Genomic DNA, 13,915 nt, shown 5'->3' with positions numbered 1-13,915 from the left:
CGGTCACCCAGTCTGCGCTTGGTCTCCCCAATGTAGAGGAGACCACACTGTGAGCAGCGAATACAGTATACTACATTGAAAGAAGTACAAGTAAATCGCTGCTTCACCTGAAAGGAGTGTTTGGGGCCTGGGATAGTGAGGAGAGAGGAGGTAAATGGGCAGGTATTACACCTCCTGCGATTGCAAGGGAAGGTGCCCTGGGAAGGGGACGAGGTGGTGGGGGTAATGGAGGAGTGGACCAGGGTGTCGCGGAGGGAACGATCCCTTCGGAATGCTGACAGGGGAAGGGAGGGGAAGATGCGACTGGTAGTGGCATCACGCTGGAGGTGGCGAAAATGGCGGAGGATGATCCTTTGGATATGGAAGCTGGTGGGATGAAAAGTGAGGACAAGGGGAACCCTGTCACGGTTCTGGGAGGGAGGGGAAGGGGTGAGGGTAGAGGTGCGGGGAATGGGTCGGACACGGTTGAGGGCCCTGTCAACCACAGTGGGGGGAAATCCTCGGTTGAGGAAAAAGGAGGTCATATCAGAAGCACCGTCATGGAAGGTAGCATCATCAGAGCAGATGCGTCGGAGACGGAGAAACTGGGAGAATGGAATGGAGTCCTTACAGGAGGTAGGGTGTGAAGAAGTGTAGTCTAGGTAGCTGTGGGAGTCAGTGGGCGTATAATGGATATTGGTAGACAACCTATCCCCAGAGATGGAGACAGAGAAGTCGATTAAATTCCATAAATGTCTGACACTGTTAAAGTCCTGAATTTTTGCCTATAAGCCTCTGTTACCAACTCATAAGCATTGAGAACTGCAGTTTTAACCACTTCATAATCACTTGACTATTCTTCCAAAAGTGTTGAATATACCTCTAACACTTTTCCCACTAACACATTTTGCAATAAAATTGTCCATCTTTCTTTTGGGCATTGCAACTTCGTAGTAATTTTTTCATAGGCCACAAAGTACATTTCAACTTCTTCCTCACTGAATTTAGACACTAAGTGAATAATGCTTGCCAAATCAAAACCAGGAGTTAAATTGGATTCATCCTGAAATCTTCCTGCCACACTCGGTCTGTGTAATCTAAGCTTTTCTTTGCCCAGTTCAAATTTCCAGGCTTCTCTTTTTGTTCCTCTCTTTTTCTTTCTCTTCCCTTTCTCTTTTGAACTCTGTCCCTTTCCCTTTCCTCCTTTTCAAGTTCCATTTGTAACTGAATTCTAGTTACCTCAATCTGAGAGCTCCCAAGATCACCCTTGTCTTCCTCAAGGTTAAATGCTGAGCCAACACTTCAACAATTACTGCCTTTTTGGCTTTTGATTTTAAACTAACCCCAGCTTGCTCTCTGCTACAGCCATTAGCACATCCACTTTTAACTGTGTTAAATCATTGAGAGTCAAATCTTCTCTTTCTGCAAAAGCTTGAGCATTAAAAGTAGACATGTTGACTTTTCCTTATGAGCATAGAAAAAGTAATTGTGAAATCTTGTTTGTTTAAATTGTAGCAAATTCCAATGTATCCATTTTATGGTCTTTGAATTTGTATCCCAGACCCAAGCCCCCAACTTGTCACAACCTCAGTGTTAAAAATACAAGATATGAACCTCCAGACCAATTTAATGAATTGCACAACAAGATTTTGCAATTTAAGACGTATTACAACAACTAAAAGAAATCCCCATTAACTAAATAGTACTTTGTAAGTAGCTGATACCCCAATTTACAAAGAACCGTATTTTCTTTATCTATTAAATACTTGAAAACATAACAGCACACATATACATTACACTGTCCTCTTTGATGGCGCAATCTTTATGGTCGGAAGTCTCAAACTCCTCCTAGTTGCAATGGGTTGGATCTCTCAGACCTTTACAAACATCAATGTCCTCTTCTCCGAGCACTTCCAATTTGGACATCATGAATAAGGTGATTCCCGGTGATCCTGCTGGTCTTCTACTTCTTTGCAAGCTTCAACTTCAAAACAGGTTCAAGTCTTCGCAGCCTTTTGCTGTATCAGGTTTCCGAGAGAGGCTCGTGTCCTTTCCCTCCCTCTCGATACTGCAAGTGCTGGTTGTCTTCCTTGCAGCCTGTCTGCCTTCAAAAAATCTGTTAAATTTATCTGGACTTAAAAGTCAATAGCTTATTGTCCTTTTCTAATATGCAAAGTCCAGAAGTCTGGTTTCACAGAGCCACCTGGGCCTTCCATTGTTCCCAGGTGTTAACAGCTGTTTGGTACATTTGCATCTTCAGAATCACTGACTCCTTGTTTTATAACCAGACGTCTGGGAGGGCAAAACCCATTGTTCTTCAGGTATTACTCCTGCAGACTTTTTTTTAAAACAAATGTCTTTGATCTGTCTTGTCCTTTAGCAGAGTGGTTGTGAGGTCACTTGACCTTCCAGACTCCATATTAAACTTTTAAAACTCACAATTTTAAAAAACATAATCATGTTAGAAAGTGTAGAGTTCATAACACTACCTTGAAATCAATTTAGGTGTTCAATTTAGAAGTCGTGGGAAATTTTGATGGTCAAAAGGGGCTGCGTGACTTACTCCTCTGTTCCTGTGTTTCTATGTAATTGTTAAGAATTAAATGGATTCTTCTAAAGGCACGTAGAATCATAGAAATTTACAGCACAGAAGGAGGCCAGTCAGCCCATCGTTTCTGTGCCGGCCCACAAGTAGCCATCCAGCCTAATCTCACTTTTCAGCTCTTGGTCTGTAGCCTTGTAGGTTATGGTACTTTGATTGCATATCCAAGTACTTTTTAACTGTTATGAGGGTTTCTGCCACTATCACCCTTTCAGGCAGTGAGTTCCAGATCCCCACCACCCTGTGGACAAACAAATTCCCCTTGAATCCCCTCTAAACCTCCTACCTCTTACCCTAAATCTATACCCCCTGGTTATTGACACCTCAACCAAGGGAATAGGGCCTTCCTATCCACTCTAACTAGACTCCTTATAATTTTATACACTGCAATTAGGTCTCCCCTCAGCCTCCTCTGTTTCAAAGAAAACAAACCTAGCTTATCCAATCTTCCACATAACTAAAATTCTCCAGTCCAGGCAACATCCTTGTAAATCTCCTCTGTATCCTCTCTAGTGCAATCACATCTTTCCTATAGTGTGGTGGCCAGAACTGCACGCAGTACTCCCGCTGTGACCTAACTAGTGTTTTATACAGTTTAAGCGTAATCTACCAGCTCTTATAATCTATGCCTCAGCTAATAAAGGCAAGTATCCTGTATTGCTTTCTTGACCATCTTACTTATCTGTCCAGCCACCTTCAAGGATCTGTGGGCATGCACTCCAAAGTCCCTCTGTTCCTCTAAACTTCTACCAATTATTGTGCACTCCCTTACCTTGTTGGCCTTTCCCAAATGCAGTACCTCGGACTTCTCCGGATTGAACTCTCATTTACCACTGTTCCACCCACTTGACTAGTCTGCTGATATTTTCCTGCAGTCTGCAGCTTTCTTCTTCATCATCAACCACACGGCCAATTTCTGTATCGTCTGCAAACTTCTTAATCATACCTCCCTGCATTCAAGTCCAAATCATTGTTATAGAACCATAGACTGGTTACAGCACAGAAGAGGCCACTCAGCCTGTTGAGTCTGTGCCGGCTCTCTGCAAGAGCAACTCACGTAGTCCCACTCCCCTGCCTTTTCCCCATAACCTTGCAAATTTTTCTCTTCAGACCAGTTCTCTTTTGAAGGCCTTACTTGCATCTGCCTCCACCACACTCTCAGGTAGTGCATTCCAGATCCTAACCACTCCCCAAAAAGCAAGGGACCTAGTAATGAGCCCTGTGGATCCCCACTGGAAAATGCTGTTAGCAATTACACCTAAATCCATTTGTTCCACAGCTCCTAGTCTCTCAACATTAAGTAATTATTCTAATTTATCTTCCTCAGATCCAAAGTGGATAACGTCACCCTTCCCACAATGAACTCCTTCTGTCACAGTTTTGCCCACTCATTTAATCTATGTCCCATTGTAACCTTCTGTTCCCATCTACACAGATTGCTGAGTCTCCTAACTTAGTGTCATCTGCAAACTTGGATATACAACTCTTTATTTCTGCATCCAGGTGATTAATACAAATGATGGAAAGCTAAAGTCAAGCAACCATTCACGGGCTTGATATCTAGTACGAAAGGTCTTGGCTATGGGTAAACTTGGGTTGCATTCCCTGGAAAGGAGGAAGTTGAGGGGTGATCTGACTGAGATTTTAAAAAGTGAAGGGAATTGACAGGATAGGTAGGAAACTATGTTCCTTCTGGTAAGTGAATCTAGAAAAAGAATACATGATCTTAGAATTTGTACTAAAATGGTTTAAAATGAATCCAGAAAACAAATATTCAAATGAAGATTATGAAAATACCTAGAAAATACACTACCTAGAAGACCACAGTTGCATTATCAATTGATATGTTTAAAAGGAGATAGATATGGCTGGCATCCTTCCATCTACAAAAGATCGTGGACATGCAGCAAACAATCCATTTAGGTGGGGTGTTTTCTTTTGGTGCACCTTTGCTAATGACTGTGAAGGCCGATACTTGAGAGGCAGGTTCTGCCACAAGTGCTGCACGGGAAGCTGCCAAGTGATGCTGTGAGTTGTTGTTTTTGATGTTGGTGCTTGTTGCCAAGCTGCTGTAGCAATTGGTTGTCGTGAAAATGCACACCAGTCCGCAGGATGTGTCACCATTTCCCTCTTTTGCCAGCTAGTGACTCCCAGGTGCAATAGTCAACATTTAGGGCCTTCATGTCACGCTGCCTAGCATCCTTGAAGCGGAGCTTTGGCACCCCACTGGTCATCTGGCCCTAGACAGAAGGTCCTTGGGTATGCGACTGTCTTCCATCCTGCGGACGTGTCCAATCTACTGAATCTGCCTCTGTTTGATTAGTCTGAACACACTTGGAAGCTCTATCTTTGAGAGGACTGCCACATTTGTGATTTTATCCTGCCAGGATATACCCATAATGCGCAGCAGGCAGCGAAGATGGAAATTATTGAGCTTTTTCTGGTAGCTGTAAGTCACAAGATGCTGAGAACACAGGCCTTATAAACCATCAGCTCGCTCCAAAGGGTCAGCTTGGTGTTATCCCCTTCATGTTTCGTGTGTCGGCCAAAGGTGGTAGCTGCTTTCCCTATGCGTTTATCGAGCACTGCATCAAGGGACAGATTGGCTTTCACTGTGGACCCAAGGTAGCAGAATTTGCTAACCATTTAGATACTTACTTGGGAAATAAGGATATGGCTGGCACTTGGATTAAGAAGAGTTGACATGGGTAATCAAATGACTGGCTGAATAGCTTATTCCTGTTTTTAAGTTTCTATAACTTAAACATTTTAATATTCTTTCTTCTGCATAAGGGCTCTAATAGAAGTTTTTTTAAATGTTACTTTTACCGGTAGGTCGGCTGAAGGTAAACATGGCAAATATTTACTTCAAGCAAAGAAATTATCCTAAGGCAATAAAATTTTATCGAATGGCACTGGATCAGATATCAAGTTCCCATAAGGAGATGAGGTGCGTGTTAGTAGAACTAATATGGTGAAGCAGCCTCTTGCCCTTACCCACACAAAAAAAGTTGTAAGTGTTTAGCATGGCTTTTTGTTTTTAACAATTTCTTCTGCTCTTCCCCTGAGTCAGTAAGTGTTGGCAGCTTAATTGACTGGAGATCATTGCATCTAAGCCTAACCCTGCCTCCTGCAAACATCTACACATATGCTTTCCAGCAGAGGTTACTGAATAGTAATCAGAACCTGGAACTCTGGTCTCCTATTTTTTTCTTCTTTGTAATCCCAGGTGCTGAGGACAATTGTAATGCCTCCAACTGTTGCCATGGCTGAGATCAGCTAAGATTAAATCTCGTACCTTCTAATCTGTATGACTTTGTGATGCTTTCACACTCCTTAAAACCTACCTCTGACCTGACCTAATATCTCTTTATGTGGTTCCGTGTCAAATTTTTTTTGATAATGCTTCTGTGAAGCGTCTTGGAATGTTTTTACTACATTAAACGCTCTATATAAATACAATAACTGTTCCTTTTGTAACATCACATGCTTCCACCTCTGCTTCCGCCCATCTGCTACTGGAACTCTCATTCTTGCCGCTTTCAGGCTCAGCTGTTCCAATGCTCTTCTGGCCAGCCTCCCATTGTTTGCACTTCATCTCATCCAGACCTGTTCACCCATCACTCCTGTCCTTGCCAATCTATATTGGAGGTACTGGGGAATTTGGAACCAATTCACCATTCTCAGAAATGTAGGTGCCACAATCAGAAATTTCCTCTTGAACCACTGTGCTTCTCCACCTCCCTTAAAACCCATCTGTTTGACCAAGCTTTTCTTCGCCCTCCTGATACCTTCTATGGTTTGACATCCATTTTTGTCTGATAATGCCTCTGTAAAGCACCTTGGGACATTTTTCTCTGTTAAAGGTGTGATAAGAATATAATTTATTGTTGGATAAAATTCTCACTTCTGACAAATGTTAAATGTTAGTTCTCCTAGCCTACATTGCACACATCTTGCATTAGTGTTGTTTGGAATAGAGGTTAGCACAAGTATAAGATCTGTCCCATTGCTTATCACTTTTAGCCAAAGCACATAAGTGTGACCAAGAAAGCAGAAATTGCATTTATATGCATTGAGAAGCAAAACAACTGAAAATAACAATATACATAGATGCCATAATGAGTGGAATATCTAGCCTATACTTCACTTTACAGTTGATTTTAGAAAGTAGATTAAGTAAAGGATACATAGTAGGCATAAGCTGGATATGATATTGGTCTAATATAAAAGCAAAATACTGCAGATGCTGGAAATCTGAAATAAAAACAGAAAGTGCTGGAAATACTCAGTAGGTCTGGCAGCATCTGTGGAGAGAGAAGCAGAGTTACCGTTTCAGGTCTGTGACCTTTCATCAGAATTGATGATACTGGTCTGATACTGGTTATGATACTGGTCTGTTGGATGAACCTGAGCAAACGGCATTGGTTTTATTTGTTGTGTCATTCTGAATGCATGCCAGAATTTTTTTGTATCTAGGAATTTCTGGGTATCTTTATAAAATTGAGGTGCCAATTTTTTTCTTTTTAATAAGACCCTAAGTCTTTGTTTTTAAAGATTTTGGACTTACTGGCCTAGAAAATTTGCACTGAAGTGTTTATTGTAAGAATACGTGATGCTGCTGCATTTTGTTGGTGACCATGGGATTGTTATAGTGTTTATGGTGTAGAATACAATTAAACAACAACAACTTGCATTTATATAGCGCATTTAATGTAGTAAAACGCCACATGGCGCTTCACAGGAACATTATCTAATAAAATTGGACATTGAGCCACAGAGGCAGGTAATTCTATGGCATGTAACTCCCCTCTTGACTCTCCACTTGCTTGGCTGAGTGCAGCTTGACACCATCCAAGAAAAAGCAGCACGCTTGATCTGTACCCCATCTACCATGTTAAATAATCACTCCCTCCACCACCAGCGCAGAGTGTAACATTGCACTATGCACTGCAGCAATTCGTTAAGGCTCCTTCAACAGCACCTTGCAAGCCCGCGACCTCTACCACTTAGAAGAATAAGGGTGGCAGATACATGGGAACACTATCACTTTCAAGCCACACACCATATTGATTTAGAACTATATTGCAGTTCCTTCACTGTCACTGGGTCAAAATCTTGGAACTCCCTCCCTAACAGCTCTGTGAGTGTACCTACAATACATGCAGTGGTTCAAAAGATGGCTTGCTACCACCTTCTCTAGAGCAATTAGGGATGGGCAGTAAATGCTGGTCTTGTCAGCGACACCCACATCCCGTGAATTAATAAAATAAGGAGGGGCGAGGACATGGAGGGAGTTCACAATAAGGATGAGAATTTTAAAATTGACATGTTGTCAGACCAGGAGCCAAGCATGGGTTGATGGGTGAACAAGATTTTGCACGAGTTTGGATACGGGCAGCAGAGTTTTGGATGACCTCAAGTTAATGAAGTGTGGAAGATTGGCGGCCGATCAGGTGAGTGTTAGAATAGCCAAGTCTAGAGGTAACAAAGGCATGGATGAGTGTTTCAGCAGCTGAAAAGCTGAGGCAGGAGTGGAGTTGAGCAATGCAATGGAAGTGGAAGTAGGTAGTCTTGGTGATGGCGTGGATATACATTTGGAAACTCACCGCTGGATCATGTACAACACATGTCCGGTTGTGAATAGTCTGGTTCAGCTTCAGACAGTTATCAGGGAGAGGGCTGAAGTTAGTGGCCAGAGAATGGAGTTTGTGGTGGGGACAGAAGCCAATAGCTTAAGTCTGCCTAATGTTTAGTTGGAGGAAATTTCTACTGATTCAGTACTGGATATTGGGAAACATCTGATGATTTAAACAAAGTTAGGAGGGTTGAGAGAACTTCCTGAATTTAATACCTCCTGAAGGCTATTTTGAATAGCAATTGTAATTTAATGTAATTTACAATCTTCTAGCCAAATAACAGAAAAAATTGTTGCATAAAATCTTTATTCTTTGGCTTTCGTAAGGTAGACAATGTAATACTGAATGCTAATTTAATACTGAACGTTAGCTGCTCGTAGCTTATTCCTTTTTATTAAAATATATTTTCTTTTTAAATAGGATTAAAATAATGCAGAACATTGGTGTTGTGTTTGTCAAAATGGGACAGTACTCTGATGCTATCACTTCGTTTGAGCACATTATGAGTGAAAGTCCAAATTTAAAAACCAGTTTTAACCTCATTCTGTGCTACTTTGCCATTGGTGATCGTGAAAAGATGAAGAAAGCATTTCAGAAACTGATAGTGGTCCCACTTGGTATTGATGAAGATGACAAATACATTCCGCCTAATGTAAGTAAATTAAGAATTAAATGGCAATTAGGTCCCAGCTGCATGCTGCTAATCTGTGTAAACTTACTAGGAATGTATTGTATGGGTTTTAAAAAAAATATGAGCTCATTTCTGGTATAAAAGTCAAAATTAATAGGAAGAACAAAGAAAGCCTGTAACAGTATGTGTCTCCTCTTTTATTCTGTGGGCTCTGCCGTAGGTACTTGCTCTTAATTATTTTTAAGGATTGTTACTACAATAATAGTAATTTCATTGACATATGTCAAGCTAGTAACTTGGAGGAAGGCTATTTTTCTTTGAACTCTTATTGACAAACAGACAAAGCAATAGCAACATCAGTCATTGTCAAAGTATTGGAGTTCACTTTAAAGAAATTACATTTGCTTTAAAAATCATCTGGTACTTGTACATATTTGTCATGTCAACACAATACAATTTACTGTTGATAATTTAGTCATTGTTTGCACCAAAAATTCAAATTATCCAGTAATTCTAATTAGACAACATAACACAGAAAAGTATGAATGCAGTGCTCAAAAAATGGTCAGATAATTTGAGTTAAATGACTATGTGTGTGTATACTATATAATAATCTAAAAGTTAAAATGCCATTGTGGTGCTGATGATGACATCGGGCCACAACTTTGCAATGTAAAGTCATGCCTACTTGAAGCGGGTACCTCTCCCATGCCTATTCTACAATAAGTTAAGAGGTTGAAGGTGGGAACACATCAGGAATGCTGTGTAACCCCTCCTACTATCGGAACCCCCTCACCCGCATCTTTCCCGCCAGGTAGAGGGTTGTTTAAAATCTGCCGTTGTATTACATGATTGAGTGCTTTTGCCCTTATAATGCAGCATGTCCTCTGACTTGCCCTGAGTGATGCCACAGGTTGTCTACTGATATATATGAGAGGTATAGACACGGTCTGAAACTAGAAGACAAGTGTGGCAGTGAGGGATTTGGACACAAATTCATATTGCTGATTATGGAAGTCTTGCTTTGGGGGCTATTAGCGTCTGCACTGTTGATTAAATAGTGCCAAGCAGTTGTTTAGATTAATTAGATCATCCTTTGAGACCCTGTTCCTTATGACAGCTGCTTAAGTGCATTTGTTTCATAGATCATTGTATTTACATTACAAGGCATGCCCTTACTGCTCATTTGATATAACTTAATTTGAGTTTGGTGTGCGCCAAGTTTAGAATTATTGACTGACATGATCCTGCAATCCTGAGTGATGTATGCAGTTTATTTTGATTACACCCAGTCTGTTACTTATGTTACAAAGGAAAAGAAAGGAGCATATTTATTTACTGATTTTCTTTTCCCTTGTCGTTGACTCATGCCCTCGAGCTGCAGAACATGGGATGATTGGACAGAGTACTTTCTATTGCTGTCATAATTTGCCTGGATCCAGTTGCTGTTGAGCAGACTGTCTATTCATTCCATTTTCAGCCTCCTTAAATATCCTTTGAGATGATGAATAAGTGGACTGTAGATATGGGGTATTTCAGTAGAAACAGCAGAGAACCATGTGAGTTTATCTCTCTTGCCTAAGTCAGTATGAGGCTTAGCGATCTCAGTTGAGATTGTTTTATTAACAAATTTATTCTTCCCAACTCTCCCCACCAAGAGATGTAAATTATACAACTGAGATTTTATCAGCTCATACTTTGATAGATTCCTTCTTTATTTATTGCAGTATTTATTGTAGAAATCTAGTATTTATTGTAGAAATCTAGCACTAGGGACCATATAGTTAAGTGTATCATAATTTAGTAAGGATTTAATAAGTATTTATTTATTTTATATTAATTAACTAATTAGTGCTAGAAATGACAGAGGGATGAAGTGCTTCACCTGTGAGATGTGGGAGGTCCGTGACGCTTCCAGCCTTCCGGGCGACTACATCTGCAGGAAGTGTACCCAGTTGCAGCTCCTCACAGACCGCATGGATCGGTTGGAGTGGCAACTGGATGCACTTAGGAGCATACAGCTGGCGGAAAGCGTCATAGACAGGAGTTTTAGAGAAGTGGTTACACCCAAGGTGCAGGCAGATAGATGGGTGACCGCTGGAAGGGGCAGGCAGTCAGTCAGTGCAGGAATCCCCTGTGGCTATCCCCCTCTCTAACAAGTATACCGTTTTGGATACTGTTGGGGGGGATGGCCTATCAGGGGAAAACAGCAGCAGCCAGAGCAGTGGCACCACGGCTGGCACTGTTGTTCAGCAGGGAGGGACAATGCGCAGAAGAGGAATAGTAATAGGGGACTCTGTAGTCAGGGGCACAGATAGGCGCTTCTGTGGACGTGAAAGAGACTCCAGGATGGTATGTTGCCTCCCTGGTGCCAGGGTCAAGAATGTCTCTGAACGGACAGGGGGCATTCTGAAGGGGGAGGGTGAACAGCCAGAGGTTGTGGTACACATCGGTACCAATGACATAGGCAGGAAGAGTGATGAGGTCCTGCAGGGGGAGTTTAGCGAGTTAAGTAGTAAGTTAAAAAACAGGACCTCTAGGGTTGTAATCTCTGGATTACTCCCTGTGCCACGTGCCAGTGAGGCTAGAAATAGGAAGATAGTGCAGCTAAACACGTGGCTGAGCAGCTGGTGTAGAAGGGAGGGTTTCAGATATCCGGACCATTGGGATCTCTTCAGGGACAGATGGGACCTGTACAAGAAGGACAGGTTGCATCTAAACTGGAGGGGCGCTAATATCCTGGTGGCAAGGTTTGCTAGCGTTACTCGGGAGGGTTTAAACTAGTGTGGCAGGGGGGTGGGAACCAGAGCAGTAGGACAGCTAGTGAAATAAATGAGGAGGACATAGTAACTAAGGCCAGTAGGACTAAGAGGAAGAGCAGGCAGGGAGATGTTGCTGAGCACAGCGGGACTGGTGGTCTGAAGTGCATTTGTTTCAATGCGAGAAGTATAACCGGTAAGGCAGATGAACTTAGAGCTTGGATTAGTACTTGGAAATATGATGTTGTTGCTATTACAGAAACTTGGTTGAGGGAAGGGCAGGATTGGCAGCTAAATGTTCCAGGCTTTAGAAGCTTCAGGCGGGATAGAGGGGGATGTAAAAGGGGTGGGGGAGTTGCATTACTGGTTAAGGAGAATATCACAGCTGGACTGCGGGAGGACACCTCAGAGGGGTCATGCAGCGAGGCAATATGGGTGGAGCTCAGGAATAGGAAGGGTGCAGTCACGATATTGGGGGTTTACTACAGGCCTCCCACAGCCAGCGGGAGGTAGAGGAGCAGATATGTAGACAGATTTTGGAAAGATGTAAAGGTACAGGGTTGTGGTGGTGGGTGATTTCAACTTCCCCAATATTGACTGGGACTCACTTAGTGCTAGGGGCTTGGATGGGGCAGAATTTGTGAGGAGCATCCAGGAGGGCTTCTTGAAACAGTATGTAGATAGTCCAACTAGGGATGGGGCCGTTCTGGACCTGGTATTGGGGAATGAGCCCGGCCAGGTGGTCGAAGTTTCAGTAAGGGAGCATTTCGGGAGCAGTGACCATAATTCCATAAGTTTTAAGGTACTTGTGGATAAGGATAAGAGTAGTCCTCGGGTGAAGGTACTAAATTGGGGGAAGGCTAATTATAACAATATTAGGCAGGAGCTGAAGGATTTAGATTGGGGGCGGCTGTTTGAGGGTAAATCAACATCTGACATGTGGGAGTCTTTCAAATGTCAGTTGATTAGAATCCAGTACCAGCATGTTCCTGTGAGGAAGAAAGACAAGTTTGGCAAGTTTCGGGAAGCTTGGATAACACGGGATATTATGAGCCTAGTCAAAAAGGAAAAGGAAGCATTTGTAAGGGCTGGAAGGCTGGGAACAGATGAAGCACTTGAGGAATATAAAGACAGTAGGAAGGAACTTAAGCAAGGAGTTAGGAGGGCTAAAAGGGGTCATGAAAAGTCATTGGCAAACGGGATTAAGGAAAATCCCAAGGCTTTTTATACACATATAAAGAGCAAGAGGGTAACCAGGGAAAGGGTTGGCCCACTCAAGGACAGAGATGGGAATCTATGTGTGGAGCCAGAGGAAATGGGCGAGGTGCTAAATGAGTACTTTGCATCAGTATTCACCAAAGAGAAGGACTTGGTGGATGATGAGCCTAGGAAAGGGAGTGCAGATAGTCTCAGTCATCTCATTATCAAAAAGGAGGAGGTGTTGGGTGTCTTGCAAAGCATTAAGGTAGATAAGTCCCCAGGGCCTGATGGGATCTACCCTAGAATACTGAGGGAGGCAAGGGAAGAAATTGCTGGGGCCTTGACAGAAATCTTTGCATCCTCATTGGCTACAGGTGAGGTCCCAGAGGACTGGAGAATAGCCAATGTTGTTCCTTTGTTTATGAAGGGTGGCAAGGATAATCCAGGAAATTATAGGCTGGTGAGCCTTACGTCAGTGGTAGGGAAACTATTAGAGAGGATTATTTGGGACAGGATTTACTCCCATTTGGAAACAAACGAACTTATTAGCGAGAGACAGCATGGTTTTGTGAAGGGGAGGTCGTGTCTTACTAATTTGATTGAGTTTTTTGAGGAAGTGATGAAGATGATTGATGAAGGAAGGGCAGTGGATGTTATCTATATGGACTTCAGTAAAGCCTTTGACAAGATCCCGCATGGCAGACTGATACAAAAGGTGAAGTCACACGGGATCAGAGGTGAGCTGGCAAGATGGATACAGAACTGGCTCTGTCATAGAAGACAGAGGGTATCAGTGGATGTGTGTTTTTCTGAACGGAGGGATGTGACTAGTGGTGTTCCGCAGGGATCAGTGCTGGGACCTTTGCTGTTTGTCGTATATATAAATGATTTGGAGGAAAATGTAGCTGGTCTGATTAGTAAGTTTGTGGACGACACAAAGGTTGGTGGAGTTGCGGATAATGATGAGGATTGTCAGAGGATACAGCAGGATATAGATCGGTTGGAGACTTGGGCGGAGAAATGGCAGATGGAGTTTAATCCGGACAAATGTGAGGTAATGCATTTTGGAAGGTCTAATGCAGGTGGGAGGTATACAGTAAATGGC

The 13,915-nt window shown here is 42.5% G+C and overlaps 1 protein-coding gene across 7 annotated transcripts in view; it reads left to right on the top strand.

Annotated features, from left to right (window-relative positions):
- ift88 (intraflagellar transport 88 homolog) overlaps window positions 1–13,915 on the top strand; it is a 171,149-nt gene that overhangs the window by 59,813 nt on the left and 97,421 nt on the right. For all 7 annotated transcript variants that reach the window (XM_068033663.1, XM_068033661.1, XM_068033665.1 and 4 more), the window contains 2 exons: window positions 5,417–5,531; window positions 8,641–8,872. In XM_068033663.1, the coding sequence (XP_067889764.1) occupies window positions 5,417–5,531; window positions 8,641–8,872 (347 nt within the window). The remainder of the gene's footprint in view (window positions 1–5,416; window positions 5,532–8,640; window positions 8,873–13,915) is intronic.

Source organism: Heterodontus francisci, chromosome 6, assembly GCF_036365525.1.
Source record: "Heterodontus francisci isolate sHetFra1 chromosome 6, sHetFra1.hap1, whole genome shotgun sequence".
In the NCBI taxonomy this organism is placed as follows: domain Eukaryota; kingdom Metazoa; phylum Chordata; class Chondrichthyes; order Heterodontiformes; family Heterodontidae; genus Heterodontus; species Heterodontus francisci.
Note: the sequence above shows the minus strand (reverse complement) of the source record. Positions and strands in the feature narration are given on the sequence as shown.